Here is a 23,780-nt window from a genome sequence, read left to right on the forward strand (position 1 = left end):
CAATGATATTGCTACAGATTAGCCTGAACAGCACTGTAGCCTATAGCCACTAGTGCTTAATTTTGTTATTTCAAGGTCTTAACATCAGTGAACAAATCAACAAATCCTATATATAAAACTTTTTTGCTTAAATGTTAAAGTACTCTATAAATAAAATATCAACAAGATCAGTTTATAAAGCAAGGATATACATGTAACCATCTGATAATGATCTGTGGTCTTCCAAAGTTCATTACATAATTATCTAGTTTAGACCTTCACCAATAGGATTTGTGGATAACTCCGGTTGAAAAGCACAGGCCCGATGGGCTAAATGGCCTCCTTTTGTGCTGCAATTTCTGAAATAAATCTGAAAATGTTACAAATGAACACAAGGTCAGATAAGTATCAGAGAAAAATGCCGATCTGACCAGCATTCCCAGCACTTGGTTTTTATTTAGGCAATATGGTTGTCGTTGTGAACATCACTCCATTCTGAAACCTCAGACCAAACTCTATGTATTTAGAATATAGAGGGAAAAAGTGAAAGATCCAGAAAAAGCCAGTCAGACAACATTACCCAAACACTTTAATTGAAAATGTACCATATTGGTCAGCTTCAATACATCAATAAGTTTTAACAAAAAGAACATTGTTTACATGATGAGGTTTACTTAAATAACTTGGGGGCGGGGGAGGTGGAGACACAAAAAAAAACCTCACGTCATTTCCAAGTCAGCAGCTGAACACAAAAAATTAATGGAATGCTTCATTCTCGCCTAAGATAGTGATTCCCAAAACCACAAATATAGAAAATGGAAACAAACCTAACAAGCCCTCAATGTAAGCTCACAATAGATCTTTTTACAATATTAGAAATATATTTTTCAGACAAGCATTGATTGCAAAAACACAAGGTAAATACAGATAAGTAAAAGCCAACCGGGTGCATCCACACTCCGCCTTCCATAGAGGTCCTCCAACCTCCTCCTCCATCACAGCATCCAATTGTTTCTTAAATGATTCCAGGGATGTTGTAGGCATCACTACCTGGAAGTCGGTGCCATGTGTTTATCATTCTTTGTGTGAAGGACATCTCGTCACCAATCCTAATTTGCTGTTCACTCTTTTGAACTTTTGTCCTACTTCTTGGTTTAATTTAAAGACATTTTCTGAATCTACCTTTATATATTGTTTACATTCTTAAGTACCTGATTGCTGTACACTGTTAAATTACTAAATCTAAAATAAAATCAGCAATCTAAATGCTGAATTAATAAAAAAAGTCACACAGACAACTACTATACTACCACTTTATGCAAAATTAGTGCATCACTTGAAATCAAGCAAGGTTAAAATATGAAGGCAGCATCAAACCAGGAAAAGAAAAATAATTCCTGGGACAACATCCAGTGTGCTTCAATTCCGCTATGTTTCACAAAGCTACATTTTGAAGTTACCAATTCGTCACAAAAAAAAAATTCCAAATAGTTTACCATTTTAAAGGCATGCAATTCTGTCAATGCAGTGACTTTTATTTTCACATGTAAACAGTAAGGATGAACATAAGTCTGGAGAAAAAGTTGGGGTCTACCCAAACTTGGGACAGTTCAATAGAACCAGGTTCAAGCTTGAATTTTTCCTTTAATAGCAGAATTAAACTTACTGCAGAGGCAAAAAAAAATTTCACCATCAGTGAGCTGGAGAAGTGAATAGTTTTAGTCCTGATCTGGCTTGAATTCAATCTGAAGCTGTTCACTTGCACAAATACTATCTTGTATGGACAAGATCTACAGCTCAAGCATAAAAATGATCAGAACATACCTCCAATCTGGAAATTTTCAGTAGATGTGGTTTCTTAAATACTGATGGGTGATTAAGGTACAAAGTGTAAAGATGCATTGTGCAAAGACAACATTCTTATTGCTGTAACATTTCCTCATCTTTTGGTCTCTGCACCACATGATGATCCTGGTCAATATTTTTATTAATATATTAGGAGACGTTCAGCAAGGTCTGTCTTCATTCAATATGCGCTGCACTGCTGCAAGGCTTCAAGCGCTTAGCTACAAATGAATATAAAAGCAAATTAATGCAGCTAGTTATTTTAAATCCTGACAACAGCACAAGTAACAAAAAGGTTGACAAATGGCCTTATTTTGGAAAACCTGTTGTATTTGGGTGACTTCTGTACTCTGCTGGGAGAGTGGTATTGAGGAATGGAACACTTTTCTCACTTTTAATACTCTGTGTCTGCATCAGCAGGCCAAATCAACGGGGCATAGGTTGGGACACCTGATGCTGTGCAACCTGATCTCTTCATATTAGAGTGGACTTCACAGCACTGGCAGCGACATCTGGCTGCCTAAATTTCTCCACTGAGGAAGGCCTGCCAGCAGTGTGGCTGCAGCCCCAAAGGACGCTATCTGATATCTGGCTGCCATTTACATTTACCATTGGCTGCGTTGCTGCCTCAGAGGTAGCGCTCTGTTCCTCATTCACATTATTACTTTGTCATCAAAGTCAAGGCCTTAACCTTAGAAAAGATATAGATGACTGCACCTTTCTGATAGCACTAGAGAATTTGGTGTTAGGAAAGCGGCTTTCTCTATTCGTGGAGGTTCACATGAACAGTACTGGCAGAACCAAGTCTGACCACCCTTTTTGGATAGGAAATGGTATGGAAGACAATGTTTCTGTGTGAACTCCACCATCAAATACTCTAGATAAGTAAACATTTGGTAGCAGTTAGCTTCTGCTGATAACTATCAAGTTCAATCTCATTTATTGGCCCAAATTCTAAAAGTGCAGCAAGAACACCAGGTACTCACGCTCTATAAGCTTCCATTTCTTCTGCTCAGAGTGAAGGAAACTGCTGAGGTAGAAGATGACAGGTAGGAAAAGAAGAAAAGTTGACACTGCAATGACTGGAATGGTGTCACTGCAGGGAACAGTGCAGTTATACTTTTTGCTCCACAGCTGCCGCGTCAAGTTCATCTGAAAGCATCAAACACAACAAAAGAACATTTATGAGGGCGTCAAACAATTGGTTTTCATACATATGTATTAAATCCTAATAGGTTAAATGACTCAAGATCACAGTGGACTTCAAACCACAACCAATTCACCGTTATTGATCTTCAATCAGATTCTTAACATTTTCCCCCTATTTTATACACTTACTTTTAGATGCCAACTCATGCTGGGTACAGTTTCACAGTCACCAATATCCAGATAGGCTATTTGACTCTGACAGCATTGGTGGCCATTAAAGCCAACTGACCCTGTCCTCACCTGATGTCCACACATAGCCATTTACAGTTTGGAGAGGGAAGGTGGTCACAGCAAAGAGCAACGTTATCCAACTCTTCTGCTCCCTGCCCGGCAAGGGGGGTGCTGCTGCCCAGCTAAGATCAGTTAACTCAGCAAAGACCAGGGATTAAATCTGGGGCATTACTGGTCTGTACTGGTATTGGCCTTTTACAACATCTTGCTTTCACCAACTGGGCCATTTGGGTAGCTTTTCAAATTACTTAATAATGATAACTGCATTTATAAAATGTCTCATGTCAAAATGACAAAAGATTCCACAGATACAAGCAATCACTTTTGAAGTGCAGTGATTTCTTATGTAACACCCATTGAGCTAACAATGCCCCACAAATAGCAATGAGAGAATGCAGTGTTGCCAGCCCGCCCACATCCTGAGAAAATGTTTTAATATATGTAAACACTCCTTCAGAACTGTACTAGAATGTCAATCTTTAACATAAACATCTGACCCAGAGGCAACAATGCCATCAACTGAGCCAATCTGACAAATCTAACAGAGACCTTTAAAAAAAGTACAATACATATTCCCTTTATTTTTTTTTTAAAAAAGGTTTTTCAGATTTCTACAGCTCATTACAAAGTAAAGCTTTTGAGAGAGTTGGTCTTTAAAGCAGTACTATCCATTTGCCAGCTTGAATGCAGCATCCCAACATTTTGACGAAAGGATGCTGGAACCAAAGTATCTTTCTCAATAAATAAATATGGGCAACAGCATTTACTCAAAAATGAGTTCCAGTCACCATGCCTGTAATTAAATAAGTGATACCACACAGTTCAATGCAAAGGGGACACGGCAATGTAAGAAATTTTTCTGATATGATTCATTTTATGACTGTTTTTACTTTGCAGCCAAGATCACAGGAAAGCGAGGCAACTGAGCCACTCTCGAGCATTTTAATATACAACCATTTTCCTGTACATCGATTGCACTGTGCAGGCCCAACATTCCACACATGCATGGAGCAGTGGCTTCATGAAGTTATTATGAACATAATTAGAAAAGCCTATCCGTCGTAACATCACCACTTAAATGTGCTGCTGTCACTGCAGCAACACGTTTCCTAACTCCAACAAGCCAAGTGGAAAAGTGGGCAAGGTCTAAAATAAATTTGGGAAGTTTATGTGGATGTAGCTCCTAGCTGTGGCAGACCTGCGCGATAGCAGCTGATGCCTAAAGTGCAGTACACATTACAGCTATACTGTGAACAATTCTGGTCTCCATATTATAGAAAAGATTATAGAGGCACTGAAGAAAGTGCAAAAAAGATTTGCAAGGATGATACCAGAACTGAGGGGTTGTACCTATCAAGAAAGATTGAAGTCTGGGGCTCTTTAAAATTAGATTGTTACTGGGTTTTGGCAGGATTGCAGAGAAGATGAGTATTATATAGTTCTCACTGTACTTACTGCATCAACAATGTCTATACACAGGTTGTTTTTGTTTGCCATTCCAGTGTACCATTCAGTCAAATTCTTGTAAGAAACTTTACACTTATTGCAGAGATCAGAATGGTTGCCATGATCAGGGTATATCTACAAAACAAAAATTTTAATTATTGCATTTCACTCTGTGGCACAACAGGTTAGTCCACCAAGTCGCCACACAAGCACCACACATACACACACTCAAGATAACAGGATCTCAGATGAGACCAATCATAGGGTGGAAGGTAGTAAACAAAGAGTTATGGACTCACGTGAACCAGATATCAGGAATACGCAGACACTGGGAAACGTGACAGGAGACAAGATGTTTATACACAAATGCTAGAAGCATTAGAAATAAAGGTGCCAGAACTGGTGTCTGTGTTGGTAGTAGGGAATTACAATGTAATGGGACTATCAGCAACATGGCTAAATCCTGATAATGGAAAAGAATACAACATTTAGGGATATAGAGAGTGTTTAGAAAAGACAGTGTACAAAAAAAGGAGATGGCATAGCCCCATGTTTCAAGGACATGTTATAAATAAGTTAATCGTGTTGAAACTAGTCCGGTTAGATATCACGAATACTAAAAAAAAAATCCAAGCTTATATATTAGAGGTATACTATTGACCACTTGGTCAGAATGAGGAGAACAATGTGCTCTATGAAGACATAGAAAGGATATGCAAGAACAGGAAAGTTATTTTAATGGAAAAGTTCAATTAACCTAATCTAAACTGTGAAAACCCATGTAGTTTAGAGTGTTAGTAGATGTAATACACATCTGCTTCTTTACCCAGTATGTCTGGAGTACTGGGTGTAGTTTTGGTCCCACTATTTCATAAAGGATATTCAGTTATTGGAGGACAACACAGAAGGACTATACGGTTGATCCCAGAACTCAAGCGAATGTCATATGAGGAAAGATGGACTACACTGGTTCTCTTCTCTTGAAGAAAGACCAAGAGGGGGGATATGATAGAAAAGTGTTGAAAATTATTAAATATTTGCACAAATTAAATCCAAGTAAGCTTTTCTGCTGTGTACAGAATTTAAGTGCAAGGGTCATATTAACAAATTAAGGAGAATTGAAAAGGCAGGAGGAACATGCTTACTAAAAGGGCAGTTAAGTACGTGGATCAGATTACTCGCATGGGTGGTGGAACCAGAAATCATAATAAGTTTTAAGGAGGAACTAGACAGGTTCTCATCAACAAATGGGATTCAACTTTATTAGAAATGCACCAGGGAATGCTGTGGATAGGTGGGCTGGATGGACTGAAAATTTTCTCCTGCCTGAAACGGTTACCGTGTCCTCCCTAAACAAAGATATCCCAAGAATAATCGATGACTGGACTACAAATGAGCTGGAAATCCTAGACAGGCTAAATAGGCTCTCAAAACAAACAAATCCCCTGGGATAGATGGTATTTATCCCAGAGTGATGAGACTAGAGAGGACATCAGAGACACTGACAATTATTACGAGGGAGTTAATGGACATTTGAGAAGTACCAGTAGATTGGAAGCAGAGACTAACATCGTGCACATTTTCAGAAATGGTGACAAAATGGATATGGGCAGTTATAAACCCATTAATTTACTTCTATTCTATGTAATAATGGAAGGGATTATCAAAAGTGAACCTGAAGATCATCTGTAGAATAATACCCAGCAGTTAACATGGATTCAGAAGGAGAGGATCCTGATCAACCTCCTCGACTTCTTTAAGGAAGCGATAACCTAAGTGGACTGCGGTAAGCTCCATGACCCAGTTGTTACTGTTTTAATATCTTCATACTCTTCCCTTGGAGGATAGCGTGACGTAACGGAAAGATTCGCAGGCTGATTAACCATCTGACAGGCCAATGACATGAATGCTTCTTCCATGGCCGTAACCATCTTCACGCCAGCCAATAGGATGGTTAGTCCCATACGGATGGAGGGTTTTTTTAGGCTCCTACAACCCATTCGGTGAGGGGGAGGAGGGAGGCCACCCACACCCACCAGATCCAAGTATCCCGCTAGATGTCAACCCGTAATTTAGAGCTGGAGCTCCGGTCTCCACTTGCCGGGACTGTCTGGAGTGGGGTTCGAACCCTGCACCTTCTGTCACAAAAAGCGGAAATGATACTAAGCCAAAGGCTCATCCCTTTTAACCTGGGGTACTTCAACATACAAAAATCTTTTGACAAAGCTCCACAAGAAGGCTATTAATTTAACTCAAAGTTGCGGAGATTTAGTGACGTGTACTCCTCAGAGGAATTATGTCAGATTGGAGGGAACACTGAATGAGTTGCCTCAGGGCTCGGTTCTGGGACTTGTACTGTTTCCAATTTACATAAATGACCTGGATTCAAAAACTCAATGCAAAGCGGTCACATTTGCAGATAATACCAACTAGGAGGGCAGTGGAATCAGAAGACATAGCCCAGAAATTAGAGAGTGAGTTGGACAAAATATGTAAGTGGGCCAAACAATGACATGAAATTTAATGCCGACAACTGTAAAGTGCTACAAAGAGGAAGAAAAACTAGACATGCAGACGCAAAGAATGGTGCTGTGAATAGGACGAGACTAGGAGTCTTAGTACAGTTGATGTTAAACACGTCCAACCAATGCTAAGGAGCAATTAACAAAGCTTATTGGATGTTGAACTACATAGCCAAAACAGTAGAACACAAATCATGGGAGGTAATGATCAAACCAGTGCTCTCGTTAGACCATACCTTGAATACTGCATCTAATTCTGATCACCCAGAAACAAGCAAGATATTCAAATGCTAGTGACAATGCAGTGAGGAGCCACAAGGCTGGTCCCCACTGTCAGTGGTTTGGGTTATGAGAAAAGACTGGACAGATTTGGACTTTTCAGCCTGGAAAGAGGTGCCCGAGAGGTGATCTTATAAAGCTGCACAAGATTGTTAAGGATATTTAAATTAAACTGCGACAGAACTAGGGGACACAGGTTCAAACGATAAAAGGTAATTTCAGGAAATTCTTCACACGGTGATCTATGCGTTGAATAAACTTCCAGATGGAGTAGTGGAGGCAAAAGCCTTGGAATCATTTATGAAACAACTAGATGCTACAAAGGGGGATTGTCAGGATCTCTTGGTGGCTGAATTAAGATGGCCCAAATGGCCTTCCTCTTCCATAATTATCTTGTATAATCCAGAAGTCCTTGTGCTGCATTTTTTTTTTAAATATAAAAGTGACCCATTGCTTTCAGCCATCACACATAGATGCCCCGCTATTCAACAAGCCCATCAAGGCAATGGCTTCCAATTGCATTGGTGCCCATTTTGGATAATAGTTACTGACATAAAGGAAACACAAAGAGAAATCCTATCCTGAATGTCTTGCACTATACAAGATCACTCCTCCCCTGCATGCTGGGACAAATACATTATAATCAGCTTATGAATATTTTAGTGCCAACCTCCACTTCACTCTGCTGAATAAAATGGATTTTTAATGACATGGATTGCATTTGGCATCAAAACAAACAGCATAAGTATTTTCTGAAAGCTGTTCCATTAAAGTGTACATAATGTCGCAAATTTAAATACCAAATATTAGACATGAGCATCCTTAGAATTTCACAATCTAGTTTCATTTTCTGGACTAGAATAGACAGACTGTTATATTGCAAATTTAAAAATATTTTTCTTTCACCCCCTTCTCTGAATGCTCTAATTTCTCTTTTTCTTTTATTTCACAGGCCTTGCACCCTTTCTCCTTACAGGTTCCCCTCCAAGTCACACATTATCCTGACTTGGAAATATATCGCCGTTCCTTCATCGTCCCTGGGTCAAAATCCTGGAACTCCCTTCCTAACAGCACTGTGGGAGAACCTTCACCACACGGACTGCAGCGGTTCAAGAAGGCAGCTCACCACCACCTTCTCAAGGGCAATTAGGGATGAGCAATAAATGCTGGCCTTGCCAGCGACGCCCACATCCCACAGATGAATAAAAACAAGTTAGTTTTCTACAAGCTTGTGATCTATGGTCCAGTCTTGGCAGTGGAAAAACAGAATTTCTTTCAGTAGCAGCTCTAATGAGCAGCTAATGCTCTAGAGCACGGCATCACACAGCTTCTAATAAATACATGTACACAGCAGTGGAGGGGGGGGGCGGGAGGAAAAGAGAGAAACAGATCTGGAAATGCAGTGAAGAGAAAGCTGAAGTAAAAGCTAGGCCTGGGTGCAACAATGTCTACGCGTTAGTTGCAAGACCTTGGTCTAGGAACGAGTGTAGTCAAGCTGATTGTTATTAGAGGTGAGTTAGCGACATAGGGCTCAGGAAAACAAAATGTATTTGAATTTTAAATTTAGAAATTTTATGCATTTATTGCTAAGTAGGATTGCAGATCCATTCTTTTCATTACCAAACCCTATAGATACAAGCAGAGCAAAGATTGTTTAATATGCAAGTTACCGAAGAGTATTGTCCAAAACAGTTCAGAGAATCATTCAGCATCTTCTTAAAGATTACAGTGTCCATTGATGGTGATGTTTTGTTATCGTTTAAACAGGCTGAAGGAAAAAAAGATATCAGGTTAGTAAGTAAAAGGTACAATTTGCTAGTAGTGCTGTACCTAGAAGACTGCAGAAAATGTTAAACTTTCAATACTGACAGAACATCTAAAAACAATGCGAAAATATATATAATCCATAAAGCAACAACCAGGCCGTAAAATAATCCCAAATCAAAGCTTTCCCCAACTTCCAACTTTATGAACAATCTGACCACTCCCTGTAAGGCAGTTTGTCATGTAAAGTTAAACTTAAACTAAAATGATTAGCACTTGTAACCAGATTATTAAATAGGGTGGAGCTTAAAGAAAAATACTTCAGCAATCATCACACTAGAGAAACTCTATCACGCTTCACCAACAGACTCCCAATACTTCTCCTTGGTCATAGTGCAGCACTCTTCTGGCTCCTAAATGCTATTTTAAGAGCTCGATGTAGTACTCATTAGATCAGTGTACGAAATTCATAGGTACATTGTCAAAATTAGCAACCATACATTCATAATATTGTATTTAATTGTAAGCCCAGGCTACAGTCTGCAACATACTAAATGCCACTTATGGCTTGATCAAACAAGAGACACAATTCAGTGTCTGTGGAAGGATTCTCATTCTGCAGATGTCTTTTCCTTTCTTCAGGGAACACATACAATTATATTCCCTGGAGCTCGACTTACAACTTGCCACACCTGTGCGCCACTCCCATCCCAGATGGATATGTATATCTCTGCTGCTTGTGATGCTTAATTCATCTCTGTGTCACTCTTCCAAACCAATAGGTGGAGTTCTTGTCTCAGCTGTTCATATGGCTGTACTTTTTAAAAAGACATCAGTGATTTAAAAACCTTAAAATCTGGCATTAATTTTCAGAGTCTGATTGAAAAGTGAAGTCGGGAGGTGTTTCAATTAGGGTGGTGATTTTGACTGACAGCTTGGTGGGTCTAACCCCCGATGTCAGACTTGGCGGGCGAGGGGTCTCTCTCCGTCTCGGATATAGGGTGAGCTCTGCCCTAGCGTTCAGCAACAAAGTCTAAACCAGGCAGTTTTAGAATAGCCTAGTAGATAAATGGGCCTATATCTAGAGAGATAGTAAGTTGGAATCTTTATTCATTTTCCATAACTGAGAAGATGAAATTGTTTTCAGTCAAAGCTGTATTCTGTTTATTCATGCATTTTATATAGAATAATCCAGATGTTGGTTTGATGTTGTACCACATCTTGATAGAATGCTTTTCAGTTCACCTTCCGTAAAGAGAGGAGAACACACTTTGTTGGTTACGATCTCCAGGTCATGCTATTGTTTAAACTAGATTCTGGGTAGCAGGATCCCTGGATTATCGGGGTTGTGAGGTCTGCTACAGGAGCAACTGGTGACAATGCATTAGGGATAGGCTTAGAAAGACTATCCAGCACACAACCTGTGACATTTATTGGAATGACCAAAGAAAACTTGCAAAATATTGTATTTAAAGATTGCATGGCACGAGTGACCACCCCAACATTCTTGCCTCAGCCATCACCACCAACAGATTAACCAGCCATTCATCCCATAGCTGTTTGTGGGACGTTGCTGATGCAGAACTGCTCTGGTATTATTTGAACAAAAATCACTGCAATTCCAAAAATAAATTCATTCTTTGCAAAGTGCCTTAAAGTTTTTCAACATGAAAGGTGATGTATAAAAGCCATTTGTCTTGCCTGCCTTTATGAAATGGCAAATGCAAATAGGGAAAAAAAAATACCCCATCTTTATAACTGGCAATTCATAATACGAGGCTCACAAATATAATCAATCTTAATGTCATCAGTACATAGGCTGTTGGAATATATGTGTTTTTTAAAAAATCAGCTTTCGCATATGCCACAGAAGCATACCATATCCACTTGTAAATTTAAAAATACTTTACGACTCTAAATGGGAGAAACTTTTAACAATTAACCAGGAAGACAACTGTGGGACCATACCCTACAATACTTCTTTTAGAGAAGTTAATATTTGTAAATGTTAGTACATTCAATTTTAAGTATCCCCTATAAATACTAGGGAACAGGGAAAAAGTGTATTTGACCTTGCCCCAAAACAGCTACAGACTAAGCACTAGCTTCAAAAACCAATTGTAAACAATTTTACAACACCAAGTTATAGTCCAGCAATTTTATTTTAAATTCACAAGCTTTCGGAGGCTTCCCCCTTCGTCAGGTGAACGATGTGAGGAAAGACTATCCAGCTCTCACATCGTTCACCTGACGAAGGGGGAAGCCTCCGAAAGCTTGTGAATTTAAAATAAAATTGCTGGACTATAACTTGGTGTTGTAAAATTGTTTACAATTGTCAACCCCAGTCCATCACCGGCATCTCCACTTCAAAAACCAAAGGACAGTAACAGGCCACAGTTTCAGTTAATAAGTCAAAACCTTGTTGTTTATGAAGCCAGCTCCCAAACTTAGGAACAGGAGTAGGCCATTCAGCCCCTCGTGCCTGCTCCGCCATTTGATAAGATCATGGCTGATCTGTGATCTAACTCCATATACCTGCCTTTGGCCCATATCCCTTAATACCATTGGTTGCCGAAAACCTATCTATCTCACAATTAAGCTAGTATCAATTGCCGTTTGCGGAAGAGAGTTCCAAACTTCTACCACCCTGTGTGTGTAGAAATGTTTTCTAATCTCACTCCTGAAAGGTCTGGCTCTAATTTTTAGACTGTGCCCCCTACTCCTAAAATCCCCAACCAGTGGAAATAGTTTCTCTCTATCCACCCTATCTGTTCCCCTTAATATCTTATAAACTTCGATCAGATCACCCCTTAACCTTCGAAACTCCAGAGAATACAACCCCAATTTGTGTAATCTCTCCTCGTAACTTAACCCTTGAAGTCCGGGTATCATTCTAGTAAACCTACGCTGCACTCTCTCCAAGGCCAATATGTCCTTCCGAAGGTGCAATGCCCAGAACTGCTCACAGTACTCCAGGTGTGGTCTAACCAGGGTTTTGTAAAGCTGCAGCATAACTCCTGCCCCCTTGTACTCCAGTCCTCTAGATATAAAGGCCAGCATTCCATTAGCCTTATTGATTATTTTCTGCACCTGTTCATGACACTTCAATGATCTATGTACCTGAACCCCTAAGTCCCTTTGGACATCCACGGTTTTTAACTTTTTACCATTTAGAAAGTACCCTGCTCTATCCTTTTTTGATCCAAAGTGGATGACCTCACATTTGTCTACACTGAATTCCATTTGCCACAGTTTTGCCCATTCACCGAATCTATCAATATCCCTTTGTAATTTTATGTTTTCATCTACACTGCTTACAATGCCACCAATCTTGAAAGCTTACAAGTTCTATCTTCCAAAACTAACTGTCCTCATTGAATTACTGGGTAATTATCACTTCCTTAAAAATACTAAAGAACTTGTAAGCTTTTCCCCGATATGGGAGGTTTGGTACCGTGAACTACATGAGTGGCTCAGCTTATTGATTGTACAAAAGGACTGCATCATCTTTAACTGCTGTAATCCAAAATAAAATCTTGTGCTGTTTTATGCCAATGCAGTATTAAGTATTCAAGAATAAAGCCGTTAAAAAGTTAAGCAAAGCAATTTGAAAAGCACTTTCTTGCCCTAGCAGAAAGCAGCTACACTTTAAATCCAGAGTACTTTAGTAGCACTGTGAACCCACAAAATACTTCATGTACAAAATCTAACATTTTATTCAATGTAGCTCTGCAAGTTCATCATAGAGAGACATATGTATTCAGGAAAAATCACAGCCCAAGACAGAATGAATAGCAACATGATGGAGCATTGTTGAATGGACCATGAATAAGGCAAAATAAGATCCAACATGGTGAAGAATTACTGTCGCCTCCTCTTACAAAAAAGGAAGTAAACTAACTCAACTCAAACATGCTAAAGAGACCGCAGAACAAAACAAACCTGCATAACAGAAGTGGCTGTCCAAATCCTCCCCCTGTCCCCCACCTCAAGCAAAGATGTCCAAGTACCCCAAGATAAAATGGAGACAATGACTAAGGTTCAGAAGGTTGGCAGCTTCTCAGTCCAAAGAGTTTACCAAATCAACACACTCCACCATCCACTAGCACCCCTGGGCATTGCAGATAGTCATGTTTTTTTTTTTAAAAATTTAAGTAGTCCATTTTCTCTGCCAGGACAGCACACAACAGTCCAAATAATTAGTAGGGTGGATGCCATAGACCTCAGTATTAGGCCAAAGCAAGCCTAGCCACGGTTAACATAAAAGGAGAAACAGAAAAGCATTTATTGGGAAATATCAAAGAGGACAGCTTGCTTTTTACTGCAACTACCCTGTACCATAACTAATTTGGTTAATGTCCGATACAAGTGTATTGGAGGGGTTAATGCGGGATTTGAAAGACGATGATGGAAAGATTCATTGTAAATAAACAGCATTTGTGACTGGCACTTCTGGCTCCCTCTTAACCCACTCTAACCTGCTCCCATTCTTTTGAGGCAAGGGAGTTACCACATTAAATGCATGGGTAGGTTAGAAAGCAAACAAAAAAGCTGGAAAAACACACGTCATACCACATTCAACATGTAGTATGTTGCAACTATACGCACCAAAAAGCACTGGAAATCCCAAAATATCATTTTTTTTTTTAAAAACAAGAGAGGCACAAATGATGCAAGTAGCTGTAAATTTAGATCATCAATGTTACTCATCTTAAAACAAACCAACAATCTTGCATAGCTTACATAAAACGTACAGCACAGAAACAGGCCATTCGGTTCAACAGGTCCATGCCGGTGTTCATGCTCCACACGGGCCTCCTCCCTCCCTACTTCATCTGACCCTATCAGCATATCCTTCTATTTCTTTCTCCCTCACGTATTTATCTAGCTTCCCCCAAATGCATCTATGCTAGTCGCCTCAACTACTCCTTGTGGTAGCGAGTTCCACATTCAACTAAAAGTAAGCAGACATACCATCACACTGGGAGTCGATCCAAATTTTTTGCAGATAGTTATGCATCTTCAGGACTATTTGCAAACGGTCTGATCTCAAAAGTTGTTTTGAACAGCTGACGTTCCCTGAACTTTTCTGGAAAATTGGAAAAATATTAAGAAAAAAGGGTTAACAGCAAGAAATAGACAGCAAGTCATATACATATACATGGGATGAATACAAGACAAAGTTTATTTAGTGTAGCTACCAAAATAGGTTTAACACCACAAGTATTGAAATGTAATTTATTTCTGTACTGTAGGCAGACAGGAATTCTCCACTTAACATGCAGCAGGTACACAGTAAACATCAAAAACATTCTGGGACGAGACTGCTTTTGTGTGTGGAAATACCAGTCAGTGCACAACTCAACATTAAAACTCCAGAACCAGCCGCAGACAATATGTGGTTTGCCTACATTACAGAAACTGAAAATGTACTTGCTGTAATTATTGCAATACATGTAACCCTGGAGACGGCCTGCCAACTTCGCAAGCAGCTTCCTGAATGCAAGTGCATACTACCACTGAGCATCAAGGCAGTCACACTGTTTCAGTTCCGTTGCTAAATGTATACCATATGGAGAACGACAACCCATTTCAAAAGTACTCTGCAAGACCTCAAGTCTCTCCTCCTGTTCTTGTGAAATGGACTAACATCCTACTTGTAGTGTAGAACTGCTTATATTGTCTGAGCATCCTGATGCGATAAAATTCATCCTGCTTATAACTCCAGGCAGTTTGAGAGCACTGGAACAACTGCATTTGTGCCATTACTGTACGATTGCATCCGCAGCCAGAAAAGATGATAGTTTCTGCATCAAGAGGCATCTGGAAAACCACCTATTTATCTGACTTTTTGAAACTCAGTAGTGCTATCTTGTTGACTTAACAGCTCTGCTGCCAAAGTCAGGGAAGTTGTTGGTAACAACTTTGTAAAGAAAATGACTTTAGATGCCTAAGAAATCCCTGTGCATTTAGCAATCATTTTCAAAGTGACAAAGACATCTATAACCCCTGCCCTCGGCATCAAGGCAGCATTCAACTGAATATAGCACCACGAAACTCGAGCAAAACTGAGTGCATGGGGGAAGTGGGGGAAAAAAAAAATCAGTGGTTGGAGTCATTCTGGGACAGAAGATGGTTAGGGTTGTCAGAGGCCGGCATTCAATGCTCCACAACATCAGTGCAGGAGTTCCTCAAGGGAGCTCTCTCACCCCAACCATCTTCACTGCTTCAATGTGGATTTCATTTCCACATTCACCTGAGGAAGGAGGAAGCCTCCGAAAGCTTGTGAATTTCAAATAAAATTGTTGGACTATAACTTGGTGTTGTAAAATTGTTTACAATTGTCAACCCCAGTCCATCACCAGCATCTCCACATCAATGAAAGGAGTCATTGCTTCATCGGGTCAGGAGTGAGGCTGACAATTCCAGTGTTCAGCTCCATTAATAACTTCTCTAATAATGAAGCCAGCCTACAGCAAGAGCTGGATAATATCTAAACTTAAGCTGTCAAGCAGCAGGTAACATTTGTGCCAGGAAATGACCATCTCCAACAAGAGAATGTCCAGCCTCTCTCTCCTTGACCTAAAACAACAACAACTTGCAACTGGAGGTTACAGAGATAGGGTGGAGTGAGGCAATGAAGGGATGAGCATTTTAAGTTGGAGGCAACGGCAGATTGGTAGCCAATGTTGGTCAGAAAAGACAGGGGCGATGGGTCAGCAGGGCAGGAGCAGGATAGAATACAGGCAGCAGAGTTTTGGATGAGCTGAAGTTTATGGAGGGTGGAATTCTGGAGGCTGCCCAGGAGAGCACTGGAATAGTCGAGTCTGGAGGTGACAAGGGCATGGGTGAGGGTTTCAGCAGCAGATGGCAAGAGGGGCTATGGAGGTGATAGAGAGGATATGGAGGCAAATGCTCAGCTCAGGCACCAAGGTTTCAAACAGTCTGGTTCAACCCTGGGGAGGGGGGTGGAATTGACAGGAAGGGTACAGAGTTTTTGGTGGGTGCCGAAGATGATGACTTCAGTCATCCCAATATTTAATTGGAGCAAATTGCAGCTCGTCCAAGACTGTATGTCAGTCAAGCTGTTTGACAACGCAGAGGGGTTGAGACAGGTGGGGGAAGAGATAGAGCTAGGTGTCATCAGCATATGTGTGGAAGACGTCACCAAGGGGCAGCATGTAGATAAGGACGAGAAAGGGGCCAAAGATAGAACTCCAGAGGTAGTGGTACGGGCACAGGAAGAGAAGCCGCTGCTGGAGGTGCTCTGGCTACAAATGGATAGGTAAAAGTGGAACCGAGCAAGGGCAACCCCACTAAGCTGGAAAATGGAGGAGTGACATTGGAGGAGGAGAATGACAACACCATCGCCAAGTGCCCCACCATCAACATCTTGGGGTGGTCATCATTGATTAGAAGCTTAACTGGGCCAGCCATGGCAACACTGTGGCTACAAGAACACGGCAGAGGCTGGGTACTTTGCAACAAGAGATTCACCTCCTGACCCGGAAAGCCTCTCCACTGTCTACAAGGCTCAAGTCAGGAGTATGATGAAATACTCACCACTCACATGGATGGGTGTAGCTAAACAACACTCAAGAAGCTTGACACCAGCCAAGACAGAGCAATTTGCTTTATCAGTATCCCTGCCTCTGAACTCAATATCTACCTCCTCCACCACTGACACATAGTGCATATTATAGGAACAGGAGTAGGCCATTCAGCCCCGCGTGCCTGCTCCGCCATTTGATAAGATCATGGCTGATCTGTGATCTAACTCCAGAGACCTGCCTTTGGCCCATATCCCTTAATACCTTTGATTGCCAAAAAGCTATCTATCTCACATTTAAATTTAGCAATTGAGCTAGTATCAATTGCCGTTTGCAGAAGAGAGTTCCACCCTTTGTGTGTAGAAATGTTTTCTAATCTCACTCCTGAAAGGTCTGGCTCTAATTTTTAAGACTGTGCCCCCACTCCTAAAATCCCCAACCAGCGGAAATAGTTTCTCTCTATCCACCCTATCTGTTCCCCTTAATATCTTATAAACTTCGATCAGATCACCCCTTAACCTTCGAAACTCCAGAGAATACAACCCCAATTTGTGTAATCTCTCCTCGTAACTTAACCCGTGACGTCCGGGTATCATTCTAGTAAACCTAGGCTGCACTCCCTCCAAGGCTAATATGTCCTTCCGAAGGTGCGGTGCCCAGAACTGCTCACAGTACTCCAGGTGCAGTCTAACCAGGGTTTTGTATAGCTGCAGCATAACTCCTGCCCCCTTGTACTCCAGATATAAAGGCCAGCATTCCATTAGCCTTATTGATTATTTTCTGCACCTGTTCATGACACTTCAATGATCTATGTACCTGTACCCCTAAGTCCCTTTGGACATCCACTGTTTTTAACTTTTTACCATTTAGAAAGTACCCTGTTCTTTCCTTTTTTGATCCAAAGTGGATGACCTCACATTTGTCTACATTGAATTCCATTTGCCACAGTTCTGCCCATTCACCTAATCTAACAATATCGCTTTGTAATTTTATGTTTTCATCTACACTGCTTACAATGCCACCAATCTTTGTGTCATTGGCAAACTTAGATATGAGACTTTCTATGCCTTCATCTAAGTCATTAATAAATATTGTGAATAATTGAGGCCCCAAGACAGATCCCTGCGGGACTCCACTAGTCACATCCTGCCAATGTGAGTACTTACCCATTATCCCTACTCTCTGTCGCCTTTCGCTCAGCCAACTTCCTAACCAAGTACATACTTTTCCCTCGATTCCATGGGCTTCTATCTTAGCTAACAATCTACAGGATGCACTGCAGCAGCTCACCAAGATTACTTCAACAGCACCTTACACCGCCGCCACCCCGCCCGCCCCACCACGAGCACTGAAACTATTCAAGAAGGAAGCCCACCAACACCTTCTTAGGGCGATTGGGATGGGCAAGAAATGTAGACTTGCCTACGTTGCTCACATCCCAAGAAATAAAAGTCCATATTTCTGGAATAAATCAAATTAGCTTTTAAATATCAGATGTTTATCGCAACAGTTAATTCTAACAAGACTATAACTGAAACTAGGTGACCATTTGAAAATAATGTGGGAAAACGTGCCTTCCTTTAACTCCAATTCTCTCTCTAGGGCAACAAAGCAAACCTGCTTTTGTGTGAACCAATGACCAAAGTAACCAGTTTCAAACAAAGTTTTTGTCCCATGGGAAGAGTAGAAATGTTTAAGAATAGACTTTGTACAGAATCATTGGCAAACACATCAATTCCCAGCAAGCCCACTTGTGAAAAGGATTCTGGCTCTTAAAAACTAATTCAAGGATTTACTGAGCGCAATTAAACTAGGGATTTATCAAGAACAATTATTTGCTTTTTCAATCAATTTTATGCACTACTAGCTATGTACGAGTTAAAAATCATCAACGGAAACAGACTAAACAGCACCTGAAATAATTCCCACAAGGCCCACAGATACTCCAAAGTTCAGACTCCCCCAAACACTTGGTGGATAATTAATTGCCAGAGTAGAAATCAGTTGAGTTTAGTGAAAATTTAATAAGATTATTTAGCTTTGTAGCCGTACAAAGCTGTAGCACAATTTGAGGGGTTTGGATGGCAAAAGCCACAAGATTTCATTACAATACATCCTGTTGACTGACCCCAAGAACCTACTTTGATCTTGCAGGGATGAAACATTCCTCAATAAAAGGTGACATTGGGAACGGTGCATGGGGAGAAATAGAACGTACTTCAGACCACTCTGCAATACAGAACATCAGTGCACGAATATGCTCTGAACACAACAGCAATAATTACGAAAGTCTGTACCTATAGTAATAAGCAGGCTCATATTGAAAAAAGATGCAGGATAGAAAGAGATAGATATACACACATACACACACACACACGTTCATCACTGCAGATACCAGCTATAGAATTACCCAATATTCAATAAGCATTTAGTGTGATCAATCACAATGAACAATACTGGCAATAAGACTCTGTACAGGCACCCACAATCAGTAGACTGACCAGGTAAATTTAATATACAAGAGATATACAAGTATCTAAAAGCAAAATGCACCCTAGAGTATTATACAGCATCAATACAGTATCAGATTCCACTTGTTTCAAAACACATTCTGTTCACAATTTTCTCAACTGTTCGATTCAATTACTGCATTGTAATCACTCCCAAGCATTCATTATTCTCCTTTAAATTTATGTTCAGAGAGACTAACATAGGGGAAAGCAGAAAACAAAAGCTTTAAAAAAAAGGCCATCAAACTCATCCCTGGTCATGCCTACATTCAGGACACACTGCTTTCTATTCTTGCTGCACCTGGACTGGGACATGAATTCTCTACTTGTGCTTTTGTAATTCAAAGCAAGAAAACAAAACGTGTTAAAGTTACTATACAACATTAAATTAGGATCTGACTTTCTCTTCATTTAGCCTATTTAATTCTCACCATATTAACCTGAGATTCTAATAAATACTAGCTCAAACGTGTGAATGGAAATTACATGCTCACCCATTTAGTTTTACATATGTAGTATGGTAGGAAAGATTTAACTGGACAAATAAAATGCCACAGACCCTAGTCTGAGCACCCACTGCTCAGACTAGGCAATTGCCAGCACCCATCACAACTACCAAATATATTTGTCAAGATAAGTATTTTGTGATCTCAAAAAAATACTATGAATGAGGAAGGCCAATTGACCCATTCATCCTTTCAGAACAACTCTACACTCACCCCACTGCTGAATCTAGTTGTCTGTTAAATTATTCCAGAGGTTTCACCTCCACCACTCTGCCCAGTTCATCACAATATGTGTGATGAAGAACAACCTCCTGACATCAGTCCTTTTGTCACCTTTTACTAGTTTAAATTTGTGTGTCTTTGTCCTACTCGCACTATTTAATTTAAAGTAATATTCCAGATTAACCATTTTCATACCATTTACTATTTTTTATACCTCTACAAGATCACCTCTATCCCAGCCTGAAATGCTCAAGTCTCTATTCTTTCATCATTGCTCAGATCCTGGTCACTAGGGATCCACTTTATGGTTCTTTGCTACACTGGCTCCAGCACTTGAATATCCCTCCTGCTTCTCAGTGACCAGGACTGGGCACAGTATTCAAGGTGTGGTCTGACCAGGGCACTGTACAGTTTGAATACAACTTCCTCTGACTTGTATTCTACAAATGTAAGGAATCTCACAACACCAGGTTATAGTCCAACAATTTTATTTTAAAATCACAAGCTTTCGGAGATTATCCCCTTCGTCAGGCGAGTGATTCACTCACCTGACGAAGGGGATAATCTCCGAAAGCTTGTGATTTTAAAATAAAAAGGAAGATTCCTTACATTTGTCCACCCCAGTCCATCACCGGCATCTCCACATCATGGCTTGTATTCTACAGTTTAGGCTATGTGGTTCAACATTCTATTGGCTTTGCTGATTTGCTTTTGTAGGATGTATTGAACGTTAAGTGTAATAAAACTCTTAGATTTCTTTCAACTTCTACATTAGCTAATTTAAAACCATTTATAGTGTCATATTATGTTACAGCACAGGAGGCTATTTGATCCATTGTGCCTGTGCCGGCTCTTTCAAGAGCTATCCAATTAGTCCCACTCCCCTGCTCTTTCCCCATAGCCCTGCAATTTTTTTCCTTCAAGTATTTATCCAATTCTCTTTTGAAAGTTATTATTGAATCCGCTTCCACCACTCTTTCAGCCAGTGCATTACGCAGAGATCATAATAACACTCTGCGTAAAAAAATGTTTCCTCATGTCGCCTCTTGTTCTTTTGCTAATCATCTTAAATCTGTATCCTCTGGTCACCGACCCCTGCCACTGGAAACACTTTCTCCTTGTTTACTCTATCAAAACCATTAATGATTTTGAACACCTCTATCAAATCTCCTTTTAACCTTCTCTGCTCTAAGGAGAACAACTCCAGCCTCTCCACATAACTGAAGTCCCTCATCCCTGATACCATTCTAGTAAATCTCTTCTGCACCCTCTCTAAGTCAAATAGGTCAGCAGCGACATAATCTAGGCTGATGCTTCAGTACAGTACTGAGGGAGTGTTGCATTGTCAGAAGTGTCATTTTTGCAATGAAATGTTAAACCAAGGCCCCATCTGCCTATTCAGGTGGGCGTAAAAGATCCCATACCACTATTCAAAGAAGGGCATGGGCATTCTCCTAGTGTTCTGGTCAACATTTATCACTCAAGCAACATCACAAACAGGCTGACTGGTCATTTATCTCATTTGCAGTTTGTGAGACCTTGCTGTGGGCAAATTGGCTGCCTCATTTGCCTACATTACAACAGCGACTACAGTTCAAAACTAACTAATTAGCTATTGAACAATTTGGGACTGAGTTTCTTTTCTTTCATATGTATATTGTCCACTTTTCCTTCCTACTGCATTAAATTTCATCTATCATTCAGTGGCACATATTGTGTAATTTTTGGGCTGCCTGTTTCAATTCCACCACCCCTCCTAATTTTGTATCAAGGGCAAATTTGACCAATTTGCATTGAATTTCTGAACTAAAGTCATTGATGTAAATTAAAAACACTGGTGATCCCAACAATGAGCTCTGGAGCACCTGACTCAGTATATGTATATTTGCTATATTTAATGTAAGATGTTTGACCTCCCCCACATTACCCCTCTAACCAGTACTACTTGTTTTCTACCTTTCGACTAATTTCTGATCAGTGCCCACATTCTGTCCTGAATCCCTACAGCTTTGACTTTAATCTTACATGTGGAACTTTATGAAATGCCTTGTGAAAGTCTAAGTACTCAATGTCCTAGGATTTAATCAGTTGACTTGGCATGTCATTTCCTCAAAAGAATCAAGGCAGTTGGTCAATCAGGATCTTTTCCCTCCAAAGCCACCTTGAATGCTGCTGCTGTAGATAGTCCTCAAGTTTAATCCTGATAATCAATTCCACAATCTCACAGAAATGTGGTAAGACTAATGAGTCTGCAGCTGTATGGGACTATTTAGTCATCCTTTTTGAATATGGGCATCATATTTCCAACCTACTTCTACCTCCCTAGTGTTCACTGACTACCTCAATGATTGTTAGTACCACACTAATCTCAACACTCTGGGATAACACTATAAAATACTATACAACTGGGGATTTTGTTTGTTTTAAGTGCTCAGTGTGTCTATGACTCATTTATATCAAAAGTCCTGAATTTTGCCTTGGGACACTTATTTTTGGAAAGAACATGTTGTTCATGTCTCCCTTGCAAATACTTTGAGGATGTAATCATTCAGAATGTTTACTATCTGGTGCTCATCCTCAGTTTCAAGGCTATTTGCATCTTGCGATGAAAGGCTCAGTACGAGGACTGGGGGGTGGGGAAGGGGAGGAGTGGGCTGAGGAGAAGCGAAGCAGGACTACATACTCCTTTCCCGAAATGCACAACCATTTTAAACAAAAGATACACAATAACATGCAATAATAATCCAGTGGATGTAGTGCAATACAGATGCAACTAAAGAAGTATGGGGTGGGGGAAGACAGAGTGAAAGGCTTGGTATAACTTTTTGAGGCGAGGAAACACTCGCTCCCCTTGCACGTACTGAGATGTCGTCGAACGTATCCCAGAAGCTGTGAAACTGCAGGATGCATTTCTCGCAGATCCGCACCGGCCGCGCGTTCCTCACGGTGCAGTTCACCAGGGACGCGCACATCTCGCCGAACTCTCGCAGCAGGTGCCGGCAACTTTCGCTCACCAACAGCTCCACCGACAGCTCCTCCGAGACCGACGGCGAGGACAGCCACCAGGCGGGGTCGCTGTCCCAAGCAGGCGGGCCCCCGGCTCTCCGCAGCCGACGGGAGAGAGGCCCATCCTCCCGGTACGCGTCCGGCGGTGGCGGCTCCGGCTCCGGCTCCACCTCCTCGCCGCCGCCCCGCCACGCCAGGCCTTGGGTCGGTGAGACGTCCTTACTCCTGCTGAAACCCGCAGCTTCGAACGGGAGTCCGCCGGAGGAGGTGCCGCCGAGGGCTCCCTCGCTGATCAAACCCAGTAAAATGCCGCCCAGCAGCCCGGCACCGACCATCGCTCACGCGCTCCTGCCGAAGTGCGCTGCGCTGCCCCGCCCGGCGCGCCTGCGCACTCGCTCCGGCCGCTGACGGTTCTTCGTGCCCAGAGCGAGGAGGGGGGAGGGGCTGGAGGCCGTGACGTCAGGGCAGGAAGAAAGGGAAACAAGGCCACGTGGTGTCACGTGCACGGACCATCCAGGGTTGCAAAACATTGGCCCTTGTTTCCTCCAGCGGTGGGCACCGCAGGGGCTGGAGTGCATCCTGGACCAGGATAATAAAATTATAATTTGACACTTGTTTTGGTTTTTCTTTGGGTTTTTCACACATAAACACACCCTAAACCCCCCCACCCCCCTTATAAAAGGAGGGGGAGGGGGGGGGGCCTAAAAACAA

General features: G+C 41.2%; 1 protein-coding gene across 2 annotated transcripts; it reads right to left on the reverse strand.

Annotated features, from left to right (window-relative positions):
• Positions 1 to 550: 550 nt before the first annotated feature.
• Positions 551 to 23,478, reverse strand: ostm1 (osteoclastogenesis associated transmembrane protein 1). 2 transcript variants are annotated; one of them, XM_067984990.1, is made up of 6 exons: positions 23,078 to 23,478; positions 14,250 to 14,364; positions 9,182 to 9,279; positions 4,720 to 4,845; positions 2,811 to 2,976; positions 551 to 2,045 (listed from the first exon to the last, which is right to left on the reverse strand). In XM_067984990.1, exons 1-6 carry the CDS (start codon positions 23,402 to 23,404, stop codon positions 2,002 to 2,004), a joined length of 876 nt encoding a protein of 291 aa, XP_067841091.1. In that variant the 5' UTR covers positions 23,405 to 23,478; the 3' UTR covers positions 551 to 2,001. The 2 variants fall into 2 exon arrangements, with proteins under 2 accessions (XP_067841091.1, XP_067841090.1); XM_067984989.1 differs by having other exon boundaries at positions 22,925 to 23,477.
• Between the last annotated feature and the right edge of the window lie 302 nt (positions 23,479 to 23,780).

This window comes from Heptranchias perlo, chromosome 5, assembly GCF_035084215.1.
Source record: "Heptranchias perlo isolate sHepPer1 chromosome 5, sHepPer1.hap1, whole genome shotgun sequence".
Classification (NCBI taxonomy): Eukaryota; Metazoa; Chordata; class Chondrichthyes; order Hexanchiformes; family Hexanchidae; genus Heptranchias; species Heptranchias perlo.

Bases quoted from the DNA above. Each gene is read 5' to 3' on its own strand.
- ostm1 (XM_067984989.1), bottom strand. From the start codon at position 23,404: ATGGTCGGTGCCGGGCTGCTGGGCGGCATTTTACTGGGTTTGATCAGC. The intron at 14,365-22,924 runs GTACGTGCAAGG...CCAATTTTCCAG, and splicing joins ATACGTTCGACGACATCTCA to AAAAGTTCAGGGAACGTCAG. The intron at 2,977-4,719 runs GTAAGTACAGTG...TGATGCTTTCAG, and splicing joins GTATAGACATTGTTGATGCA to ATGAACTTGACGCGGCAGCT.